Here is a 13,005-nt window from a genome sequence, read left to right on the forward strand (position 1 = left end):
CGTACTTAATAATTCCACAATTTCAAATTTGAGTTCTTTCAGAACTCTTGGGTGAATGCCATCTGGTCCTGGTGACTTCTTACTGTTAAGTTTCTCAATTAATTCCAAAACCTCCTCTAGTGACACTTCAATCTGTGACAAATCCTCAGATTTGTCACCTACAAAAGATGGCTCAGGTTTGGGAATCTCCCTAACATCCTTAGCTGTGGAGACCGAAGCAAAGAATTAATTTAGTTTCTCTGAGATGACTTTATCATCTTTAAGTGCTCCTTTTGTATCTTGATTGTCCAGGGACCCCTTCTGAGGTACTTAAAAACATTTTGTTGTTACCTTTTGAGTTTTTGGCTAGCTGTTCTTCAAACACCTTTTTGGCTTTTCTTATTACATTTTTACATTTAATTTGGCAGTGTTTATGCTCCTTTCTATTTATCTCACTAGGATTGGACCTCCACTTTTTAAAAGATGGCTTTTTATCTCTCACTGCTTCTTTTACATGGTTGTTAAGCCATGGTGGCTCTTCTTTAGTTCGTTTACTGTGTTTTTTTAATTTGGGGTATACATTTAAATTGAGCCTCTATTATGGTGTCTTTGAAAAGTGTCCCTGCAGCTTGCAGGGATTTCACTCTAGGCACTGTACCTTTTAATTTCTATTTAACTAACTTCTTCATTTTTTGCATAGCTCCCCTTTCTGAAATTAAATGCCAGCGTTGGGCTGTTGAGGTGTTCTTCCCACCACAGGAATGTTAAATGTTATTATATTATGGTCACTATTTCCATGCAGTCCTGTTATAGTTAGCTCTTGGACCAGATCCTGCGCTCCACTCAGGACTAGATCGAGAGTTGCCTCTCCCCTTGTGGGTTCCTGTACCAGCTGCTCCAAGAAGCAGTCACTTAAAGTATTGAGAAATTTTGTCTCTGCATTTCGTCCTGAGGTGACATGTACCCAGTGAATATGGGGATAACTGAAATCCCCCCACTATTACTGAGTTTTTTATTTTGATAGCCTCTCTAATCTCCCTTAGCATTTCATCGTCACTATCACTGTCCTGGTCAGGTGGTCAATAATAGATCCCTACTGTTATATTCTTATTAGAGCATGGAATTACTATCCATAGAGATTCTACGGAACATGTGGATTCATTTAAGATGTTTACTTCATTTGATTCTACATTTTCTTTCACATGTAGTGCCACTCCCCACCCCACCGCACAACCTGTTCTATCCTTCCAATATATTTGTACCCCAGAATGATTGTGTCCCATTGATTGTCCTCACTCCACCAGGTTTCTGTGATGCCTATTATATCAATATCCTCCTTTAACATGAGGCACTCTAGTTCACCTATCTTATTATTTAGAGTTCTAGCATTTATGTACAAGCACTTCAAAAATTATCACTGTTTATTTGTCTGCCCTCTTCTGATGTGTCAGATTATTTATGTGAATGTTTCTCATCTGATCTGGCCCATACTTTATCCTCTTCCATCCCCTCCTCCTGACTAAAACCTAGAGGATCTCTATCAATAGACTCTCCTCTAAGAGAAGTCTCTGTCCAATCCATGTGTGCTTCTGCAGCCATCAGCTTTCCCCCATCTCTTAGTTTAAAACTGCTCTGCAACCTTTTTAATGTTAAGTGCCAGCAGTCTGGATCCATTTTGGTTTAGGTGGAGACCATCCTTCCTGTATAGGCTCCCCCATCCCTAAAGTTTCCCTAGTTCCTAATAAATCTAAACCCCTTGTCATAAAAATAAAGGGAAGGGTAATCACCTCTCTGTATACAGTGCTATAAAATCCCTCCTGACAGAGGCAAAACCTTTTCACCTGTAAAGGATTAAGGAGCTAAGATAACCTCGCTGGCACCTGACCACAATGACCAATGAGGAGACAAGATACTTTCAAAGCTGGAGGGAGGGAAACAAAGGGTCTGTCTGTCTGTGTGATGCTTTTGCCGGGAACAATCAGGAACACAGTCTCAGAACTTCTGTTAGTTAGTAAGTAATCTAGCTAGAAATGCGTTAGATTTCCTTTTGTTTAATGGCTGGTAAAATAGCTGTGCTGGATGGAATGTATATTCCTGTTTTTGTGTCTTTTTGTAACTTAAGGTTTTGCCTAGAGGGATTCTCTATGTTTTGAATCTGATTACCCTGTAAGGTATTTACCATCCTGATTTTACAGAGGTGATTCTTTTACCTTTTCTTTAATTAAAATTCTTCTTTTAAGATTCTGATTGATTTTTCATTGTTCTTAAGATCCAGGGGTTTCAGTCTGTGTTCACCTCTACAAATTGGTGAGGATTTTTATCAAGCCTTCCCCAGGAAAGGGGATGTAGGGCTTGGGGGGATATTTGGGGGAAGACGTCTCCAAGTGGGCTCGTTCCCTATTCTTTGTTTAACATGTTTGGTGGTAGCAGCATAGGGTTCAAGGACAAGGCAAAGTTTGTACCTTGGGGAAGTTTTTAACTTAAGCTGGTAAGAATAAGCTTAGGGGGTCTTTCATGTAGGTCCCCACATCTGTACCCTAGAGTTCAGAGTGGGGAAGGAACCCTGACACCCCTCCTCTCTACACCATCGTCTCATCCACACATTGAGACTCTGAAGCTCTGCCTGCTGACCTGGCCCTGCGCGTGGAACTGGAAGTATTTCTGCGAATGCCACCATAGAGGTCCTGTATTTCAGACTCTTTCCTAGCAGCCTAAATTTGGACTCCAGGACGTCTCTCCTACCCTTCCCTATGTCACCTGGAGAACTCCCTCTCGAAACTCCCTGTTAGCGGTCCCTGTTCATAGCTTGTATCACTTTGAATAAGCCTCTTATAAGACAAGGCTCCTGTGTTTCATCAAGGAGTATCAGATGTGAAACAGCATGAAGGAATTTAAGAAGAAAACTCAGAGTTCCTTCCACACAAGAATTCAGGTCTTGAGCAGTCCAGACAAACAACACACATTACAAAAAAGCTTAAACTTGTTGTTCATCATAACTTTAAAAACAATACTAGCTGCCTATTTAATTTTAAAAACAGCAAAAAATATCCACCTCCCTTTCCATTTCTTATGAGTCTTAAAGTTTAAATCTCCTCAGTGTGATAGATACGCTTTCTGTCATCAGCTTAGCTCTTGGAAGTCCAGGGGCTCCGGGCTTCTGACCCCATGCTGCCTGGGACTCCTAGGGACAGCACTACCTGCCATTAGGGAATTTTTTCCTCTGAGAACCCCCTGTAACATTTTGTAAACCCCAATTTGGGAACACTGATCTAGTCCAATATCCCAGTAGCAAATGCTGCAAAGAGTATGATATGTATTCCAGTGTTCAGGTCACATCCTTGGTCACTGGGAGGTCCTCAGATAAGAGCACTTAGCAGAGATAGCGAGGATATGAAGTAATTGTAGCACCTTAGAGACTAACAAATTTACTTGAGCATAAGCTTTAGTGAGCAATAGCTCACTTCATCGGATGCATTCAGTGGAAAATACAGTGGGGAGATGATTTATATACACAGAGAACATGAAACAATGGGTGTTACCATACACACTTTAAGGAGAGTGATCACTTAAGATGAGCTATTACCAGCAAGGGGGGGCGGGGAAGGAAGAAAACCTTTTGTAATGATAATCAAGGTGGGCCATTTCCAGCAGTTGACAAGAACGTCTGAGGAGGGTTAAGGGGGGGGGAATAACATGGGGAAATAGTTTTACTTTGTGTAATGACCCATCCACTCCCAGTCTCTATTCAAGCTTAAGTTAATTGTATCCAGTTTGCAAATTAATTCCAATTCAACAGTCTCTCGTTGGAGTCTGTTTTTTGAAGTTTTTTTTGTTGAAGAATTACCATTTTTAGGTCTGTAATCGAGTGACCAGAGAGATTGAAGTGTTCTCCGACTGGTTTTTGAATGTTATAATTCTTGACGTCTGATTTGTGTCCATTTATTCTTTTACGTAGAGACTGTCCAGTTTGAACAATGTACATGGCAGAGGGGCTTTGCTGGCACATGATGGCATATATCACATTGGTAGATGTGCAGGTGAACGAGCCTCTGATAGTGTGGCTGATGTGATTAGGCCCTATGATGGTGTCCCTTGAATAGATATGTGGACAGAGTTGACAACGGGCTTTGTTGCAAGGATAGGTTCCTGGGTTAGTGGTTCTGTTGTGTGGTGTGTGGTTGCTGGTGAGTATTTGCTTCAGGTTGGGGGGCTGTCTATAAGCAAGGACTGGCCTGTCTCCCAAGATCTGTGAGAGTGATGGGTCGTCCTTCAGGATAGGTTGTAGATCCTTGATGATGCGTTGGAGAGGTTTTAGTTGGGGGCTGAAGGTGATGGCTAGTGACATTCTGTTATTTTCTTTGTTGGGCCTGACCTGTAGTAGGTGACTTCTGAGTACTCTTCTGGCCCTGTCAATCTGTTTCTTCACTTCAGCAGGTGGGTACTGTAGTTGTAAGAATGCCTGATAGAGATCTTGTAGGTGTTTGTCTCTGTCTGAGGGGTTGGAGCAAATGCGGTTGTATCGTAGAGATTGGCTGTAGACCAAAGGTGTGGTGTGATCTGGTTGAAAGCTGGAGGCATGTAGATAGGAACAGCGATCATCACAGGGCCTAAGCACATCAGCCTCATTATCAGAGGCTCGTTCACCTGCGCATCTACCAATGTGATATATGCCATCATGTGCCAGCAATGCCCCTCTGCCATGTACATTGGTCAAACTGGACAGTCTCTACGTAAAAGAATAAATGGACACAAATCAGACGTCAAGAATTATAACATTCAAAAACCAGTTGAAGAACACTTCAGTCTCTCTGGTCACTTGCATTACTGACCTAAGAGTGGCTATTCTTCAACAAAAAAACTTCAAAAACAGACTCCAATGAGAGACTGCTGAATTGGAATTAATTTGCAAACTGGATACAATTAGCTTAGGCTTGAATAGAGACTGGGAGTGGATGGGTCATTACACAAAGTAAAACTATTTCCCCATGTTATTTCCCTCCCCCCACCCCCCACTGTTCCTCAGACGTTCTTGTCAACTGTTGGAAATGGCCCACCTTGATTATCATTACAAAAGGTTTTCTTCCCTCTCCCCCCTCCTGCTGGTAATAGCTCATCCGATGAAGTGAGCTGTAGCTCACGAAAGCTTATGCTCAAATAAATTTGTTAGTCTCTAAGGTGACACAAGTCTTTCTTTTCTTTTTGTAAATATAGACTAACACGGCTGCTACTCTGAAACGTGTCATTATGCAAGGCACTAAATTTAGCTGTATGGAGTGGAAATCTATCAACTTCATGAAAAAACTCGCACAGATACAGACAGACATCATCTTCCTTTCCAAATGCAAACAGATGGACATCATACCAAAAGGACTGAAGGTAAAAAATCTATTACAATCTATATACCACACAGTCTATGCTGACAGCTTGTGCCACACACTCTCAGAGAAACTGCGGAACCACCTGATCAACATCCTCTACAGCAAACAAGGAAAGATTAAGATTGAGCTCTCAAAACTGGATACTCTCATAAAAAAAAAACAACCTTCCACACAACCTTCCTCATGGCTGGACTTTACAAAAACTAGACAAGCCATTTACAACACACACTTTGCTTCTCTATAAAAGAAAAAGGACACTAAACTATTTAAACTACTATATGCCACAAGGGACCACAACAGTGGTTCCCTTAACCCACCCAGCAATATTGTTAATCTATCCAACTATACTCTTAGCCCAGCAGAAGAATCTCTCCTATCTCGGGGCCTCTCCTTCTGCCCTTCCACCCCCACAAACATGATACAGTTCTGTGGTGATCTAGAATCCTATTTTCGACATCTCCGACTCAAGGAATATTTCCAACACACCTCTGAACAACATACTAACCCACAGAGACCTTCCTACCAACACTACAAAAAGAAGGATTCTGGGTGGACTCCTCCTGAAGGTTGAAACAACAGACTGGACTTAGAATCATAGAATCATAGAATATCAGGGTTGGAAGGGACCCCAGAAGGTCATCTAGTCCAACCCCCTGCTCAAAGCAGGACCAAGTCCCAGTTAAATCATCCCAGCCAGGGCTTTGTCAAGCCTGACCTTAAAAACCTCTAAGGAAGGAGATTCTACCACCTCCCTAGGTAACGCATTCCAGTGTTTCACCACCCTCTTAGTGAAAAAGTTTTTCCTAATATCCAATCTAAACCTCCCCCATTGCAACTTGAGACCATTACTCCTTGTTCTGTCATCTGCTACCATTGAGAACAGTCTAGAGCCATCCTCTTTGAAACCCCCTTTCAGGTAGTTGAAAGCAGCTATCAAATCCCCCCTCATTCTTCTCTTCTGCAGACTAAACAATCCCAGCTCCCTCAGCCTCTCCTCATAAGTCATGTGCTCTAGACCCCTAATCATTTTCGTTGCCCTTCGTTGCACTCTTTCCAATTTATCCACATCCTTCTACATAGAGTGCTTCCGCCGACGTGCAAGGGCTGAAATTGTGGAAAAGCAGCATCACTTGCCCCATAACCTCAGCCATGCAGAACATCCACAGCCTCAGAAACAACTCTGACATCATAATCAAAAAGGCTGACAAAGGAGGTGCTGTTGTCATCATGAATAGGTCGGAAAATGAACAAGAGGCTACCAGGCAGTTCTCCAACATCACTTTCTACAAGCCATTACCCTCTGATCCCACTGAGGGTTACCAAAAGAAACTACACCATCTGCTCAAGAAACTCCCGGAAAAAGCACAAGAACAAATCCGCACAGACACATCCCTGGAACCCCGACCTGGGGTTTTCTATCTGCTACCTAAGATCCATAAACCTGGAAATCCTGGACACCCCATCATCTCAGGCATTGGCACCCTGACAGCAGGATTGTCTGGCTATGTAGACTCCCTCCTCAGGCCCTACGCTACCAGCAATCCCAGCTATCTTCGAGACTTCCTGAGGAAACTACAATCCATTGGTGATCTTCCTAAAAACACCATCCTGGCCACTATGGATGTAGAAGCCTCTACACCAACATTCCACACAAAGATGGACTACAAGCCGTCAGGAACAGTATCCCCGATAATGTCATGGCTAACCTGGTGGCTGAACTTTGTGACTTTGTCCTCACTCATAACTATTTCACATTTGGGGACAATCTATACCTTCAAATCAGCGGCACTGCGATCGGTACCCGCATGGCCCCACAGTATGCCAACATTTTTATGGCTGACTTAGAACAACGCTTCCTCAGCTCTCGTCCCCTAACGCCCCTACTCTACTTGCGCTACATTGATGACATCTTCATCATCTGGACCCATGGAAAAGAAGCCCTTGAGGAATTCCACCATGATTTCAACAATTTCCATCCCACCATCAACCTCAGTCTGGACCACTCCACACAAGAGATCCACTTCCTGGACACTAGGGTGCTAATAAGTGATGGTCGCATAAAGACCACCCTATACCGGAAACCTACTGACCGCTATTCTTACCTACATGCCTCCAGCTTTCACCCAGATCACACCACACGATCCATTGTCTACAGCCAAGTTCTACGATATAACTGCATTTGTTCCAACCCCTCAGACGGAGACAAACACCTACAAGATCTCTATCAAGCATTCTTACAACTACAATACTCACCTGCTGAAATGAAGAAACAGATTGACAGAGCAAGAAGAGTACCCAGAAGTCACCTACAACAGGACAGGCCTAACAAAGAAAATAACAGAAAGCCACTAGCCATCACCTTCAGCCCCCAACTAAAACCTCTCCAACGCATCATCAAGGATCTACAACCTATCCTGAAGGACGACCCATCACTCTCACAGATCTTGGGAGACAGGCTAGTCCTTGCTTACAGACAGCCCCCCAATCTGAAGCAAATACTCACCAGCAACCACACACCACACAACAGAACCTCTAACCCAGGAACCTATCCTTGCAACAAAGCCCATTGCCAACTCTGTCCACATATCTATTCAGGAGACACCATCATAGGGCCTAATCACATCAGCCACACTATCAGAGGCTCGTTCACCTGCGCATCTACCAATGTGATATATGCCATCATGTGCCAGCAATGCCCCTCTGCCATGTACATTGGTCAAACTGGACAGTCTCTACGTAAAAGAATAAATGGACACAAATCAGACGTCAAGAATTATAACATTCAAAAAACAGTCAGAGAACACTTCAATCTCTCTGGTCACTCGATTACAGACCTAAGAGTGGCTATTCTTCAACAAAAAAACTTCAAAAACAGACTCCAACGAGAGACTGCTGAATTGGAATTAATTTGCAAACTGGATACAATTAATTTAGGCTTGAATAGAGACTGGGAGTGGATGGGTGATTACACAAAGTAAAACTATTTCCCCATGTTATTCCCCCCCTTAACCTCCACTGTTCCTCAGACGTTCTTGCCCACTGCTGGAAATGTTCCACCTTGATTATCATTACAAAAGCTTTTCTTTCTTCCCCCCCCTTACTGGTCATAGCTCATCTTAAGTGATCACTCTCCTTACAATGTGTATGATAATACCCATTGTTTCACGTTCTCTGTGTATATAAATCATCTCCCCACTGTATTTTCCACTGAATGCATCCGATGAAGTGAGCTGTAGCTCACGAAAGCTTACGCTCAAATAAATTTGTTAGTCGCTAAGGTGCCACAAGTACTCCTTTTCTTTTTGCGAATACAGACCAACACGGCTGCTACTCTGAAACCTGTCTTAGTGAGGATACGACTATCAGTTTGAATTGGCCATGTCTGCATTGCATGGGGATCCACACAGCACACACTGGGCTCATTGTAAAGCATGGGATGGACTCCCTGGAGACAGCCACCGCTACGGCTGTTCCAAAGTCCCTATCAGGAATCGGAGGGGATGCCCACTGAATATTACAACATGATATAATGCGCCATCCTCCATGCCCAGAACAATCTCCCTGATCCTTAAAGCACCTCTACTATCCTCCTTCAATCCCTCCCATAAGCCCTGCTTCTGCCATGAGGCCTTAAGAAATCAGGCAATTAAAGTCAGCTTGAAGGGCAGATGAGGACAGCTAGCATGCACTTCATCTATTGATAAGATAAAAAAAATCAAACATCTATACCTATGCATCTCAAACTAGCGTCTGTTTGATGGTATGCATCTCCACCCACAGCCTCATCCCATCATGCTTCTTTGCCCCAGACATCAGCCCGAAGCCACGTCTTCATATGTGTTGTATAGCACCTAGCACAAGGGACCCAATCCTGAGTGAGACCTCTGCAGGTCATGACAATATAACTATTACTAAGAACGGTAGCACTGCATGGGGAGTCAGACGTTTTACAATATAGCTATTTTAGTGTTGCATATCACACACGGTCAAGTTTTACCACGCCTTGGAATGCTTTGGGTCAGAGGTATAATGACTCTGGATATTCAGTATGCTCATGGCTTATCAGTCTCACTGCTCAGTGCACTCACTTTGTTTCTTTTCAAAGTGGTGCTGGGGAAGTGGTGATGAAAGTTAAACTCCCCTTTGGCTTTCAGACCCCAGGAACTGCCAACTCCTTGCACCTACTGAGCTGGGTTAACACTGAGCTGAAGGGCCATCCATTTGCTGCGCTCCATCTGACTCTGCTGACCTTTGGCCACTGGCTAGGTGCTGGAATTTTACACAACAGGGCATTTCCCTAGCACCGCAGGTCCCGCGTTGGTTTCTAATGGCTCCATATATGGGCAGGGCAGTTAAGAACAAATCCTGCTGCTGCACAAACAAGTTACCGTTTGCTCACAACTGGTTAAGGCAACCCAACGATGAGTCCAGTTGTGGCAGCACTTTGTCAGAGGTTAAAAAAGTGTGCCATGCTGGGAAAGGCTCAGAGGCCCATGAGATGAACCACACCCACTCAGAAACTCCATCACTGAATGATCCCAGCCCCCTGCTGTGAAGATTGCCCTGTCTGTAACACCTGTGGCAAGATGCAGGATGTTGTGTTGGTGCAGGCACTGGTGTGTCTCCCATGCAGCTAATCTGTCTCTGGCATTACTGCCGGCCTGCTGGAGAGATGGGCTGGGGCGTGAGAGTTAGCCCTATCACAGAAGGGGAAGATCAGAACTCAAGGGGGCAGTTTCTCTGGGTTGGAAAGGAGTGTGGCTGGTAGTGTTGCTCCCCCTCAGACTTAGCATTGTAACACTGCTCTTGTCATTAAAGCAAGACAGACAGGGGCTGTCTTTAGATTCCACTGTAGTGAAATGTTATAATTAGCTAGCTAGCTTGCTCGCTCTCCCTCACCCACATGTGCACTCCCGCCCCACCCTTTACTGCTTCATCAGCAGCACACGCTGGCTCGGAGGATATCTGACAGAGATAATTTATCTGTCCCAAACACTTACCTTTTTAATACCCATTTCTCAGCATTAAAACATCAGGTAGGTTCCCCCTTTTAAAAAAATCCTCTCCATGTCTTGTCAGGCCACAGAGAGTGAGCAGCACTTTCCACATCTTCTTCGTGCCTCCCTTCCCACATCCCTCCATGTATGTTTGCAGTATAAAAGCCAACCACCCCTACATCAGGCTAATCTATCAGCAAACAAGGAAATCTAAGTCATTTCTTTAACTGGCTCTGGTTAATTACCCTCTGACCCCACCTCTACTAATTGGTACATTACAATAAATAACTAAACCTATTCAAACAGGTACAAGGTGAAGATCCCAGCAACATCATAGCTGTAAAAATCTTCAGGCAATTTACACGGACAGTCTGCTTGGTGACTCAGCTCCAAGGCGGATGCTGAAAAGCCAGCTGAGCCCACACTGGGGACTCATTAATGCTGCTGCTGCGGATTCACAGTGATTCATCCCTTTCCCAGTCACTGCATCCGTCGCAGCCACCAATGCTTCTGAAGGCACCTTTGGTTACCAGGATATTTCCCACCACTGCCAACCCTGCCCAAATTCTGTAAATGCTACTGAGCGAAGCACAGGCCCTGTCTGCACTAGGGATGGACAGGGGTTGATGCTGGATCTCAGACAGGACTCCCCACGGTAAAGCGAAACTGGGCTTGACACCCAGTGCAGAGAGCAGCTCCATGGCCAGTCACGCTCTCCAAAGCCACTTTGATCCTCATTTGGCCCCCATCCACACCATAGTAGTCCAAGTCATAGTAGAGGCAGGCCCCAGGAGGCCTCACAAACATGTCTCATCCCTAGTGCAGGCACAGCCCAAATGAACAGTTTAGAGGATGGACAGGACCAAAGTGGAGGTGGAGGGAAAGAGGCTGAAAAAAAGCAGGTTTGCTACTATGTCTAAGACAGGAAGGCGCTAAATGAACGGTGACATGGACCCTACCATCATGCTCTTCGATATAGGGCTTGGGTTTCTTTCTCAATTTGGATTTCTTCTTACTGTTCCTTTCCAGGAGCTCTTTAATGTGCTGAGTCACTGAGAAACAAACAAAACGATGAGGACAACAGAATGGAACACAAAAGAGAAAGTGGCTTAACGCGCAGAGAGCCCTGTTTTCAAAGCCAGCAGCACAGCGAGGCATTCTCAGAAGAGCCTGGCGTTTGTTTAGGTCCCTTTGGAACGGGGAGGGCAGATGGACACATCAGCGAATTGTCTATAAGTTGTCGGTGACGTTCAGCACAGTCACATTAAGCCACATCAGCCAGGTTCTGCTCTCCCTCCACTGTGCCAGGCTGTGAGCAGAATCCGGGCCTACGACCAACATCTTCGAACTTGAGTGTCTGACATCACGCATCTCAATAGACACGGTCTGATTTTCAAAGGTGCTGAGCATCAGCAGCCCCTCTTGCCTGTGCTGGCGGCTGTGGGTGTTCGGCACCTTTGAAAATCAGTCTCACCTGATTTATAATCACTTTTGTGGAGTGCCTAGCTTCAGACCCTTGAGTTAGAACATTTCAGTCTGTCTGTCTTGCTCAGGTCATTATGTTCTGCTGGCCTCAATTCCCCCTGCAGTCTCACTCCCTGCCTCAGATTGTCATGCTGCATTTGTTGTGTGTGTGGTTAAACAGCTGCTGCTGCACTTGGTCCAGGCACAAAGCTGGACCCCAGCAGCTCCGGGACCTATTCCCAGCCCTGCCACTGGCTCACAGTGTGATTTTGGGCAAGTCCCTACACCTCTCTGCCACTAAAATCCTAACCTGTTCCTGCACTCCGTGCACAAATGCTGCTTCTTACAATCTTACATTTATGGAGAGCTTGATATCAAGTCTCTCAGGTTCCTTCAGAATATGAAGGAATTGCTGAACTGCAGCACTCTGGAGTGGAAAGCAGCAGCCACTCCTCACTAACACAACAGGTTTTCAAAAGTGTAAGAAAAGATTAACTCCTCCTGTTGAAACTGCAGGGGAACCGAGGCTGGAAGAACGTAACTATCCAATCTGGGATTTGGTCAGGACACCAGGGTTGAAACCCCTGCCCGTGCAGAAAAGTTCCATGAGATCTTCAGTGACCAGAATGGGACAGGACCTTAACATTGCATCAGAAAGATCTAACGCCGGTGGATTTGAAAACATGGCTCCTGTTAACATAAAATGACATGGGGAAAAAATAAAGGAACCATAATAAAACAATAGTAAGCTGTTGGGCCTGGGACCAGCCTTTTCCTCCTGGGGTCAGAAGGAAAACAGAGGCTGATGTTAGACACTGGCTTTCGTAGGTGGGACAGGCAGTGCCACAATCCAGCATTGACCAAGGCAACTTAATGAAATGAGCTTCATCTGCCGGTTACAGGTCAGCCTAGGAAGAGTGACAGTGTGTGTGGGTGGGTGCATGCGTGCATGTATTCTGATGTATATAAAAGTTACGTATTTAAAGTGGAGAACAGCCTCAGAGACCCACACATGAAGGTCTGGTGGCTGACTCTGACTCCTGTGGTACTGTGCACTCACCAATATACGCTGTTAGCATACACATGGCATACTTAACAACATGGAGATTCACCATGAGAGATCCACTCCTGCATGTGCCATGAGGCCTTTAAATACCCTGCCCACAATGTGCCCAGGGGCATAGATC

At 44.8% G+C, this 13,005-nt stretch overlaps 1 protein-coding gene across 3 annotated transcripts in view; it reads right to left on the reverse strand.

The window, feature by feature from the left end:
* ARHGAP39 (Rho GTPase activating protein 39) overlaps positions 1-13,005 on the reverse strand; it is a 430,201-nt gene that overhangs the window by 111,997 nt on the left and 305,199 nt on the right. For 2 of the 3 annotated variants that reach the window (XM_038392930.2, XM_038392929.2), the window contains one exon: positions 11,314-11,406. The exons of the other annotated variant lie outside the window; for it this stretch is intronic. In XM_038392930.2, the coding sequence (XP_038248858.1) occupies positions 11,314-11,406 (93 nt within the window). The remainder of the gene's footprint in view (positions 1-11,313; positions 11,407-13,005) is intronic. 3 annotated transcript variants of the gene reach the window in all.

Source organism: Dermochelys coriacea, chromosome 2, assembly GCF_009764565.3.
Source record: "Dermochelys coriacea isolate rDerCor1 chromosome 2, rDerCor1.pri.v4, whole genome shotgun sequence".
In the NCBI taxonomy this organism is placed as follows: domain Eukaryota; kingdom Metazoa; phylum Chordata; order Testudines; family Dermochelyidae; genus Dermochelys; species Dermochelys coriacea.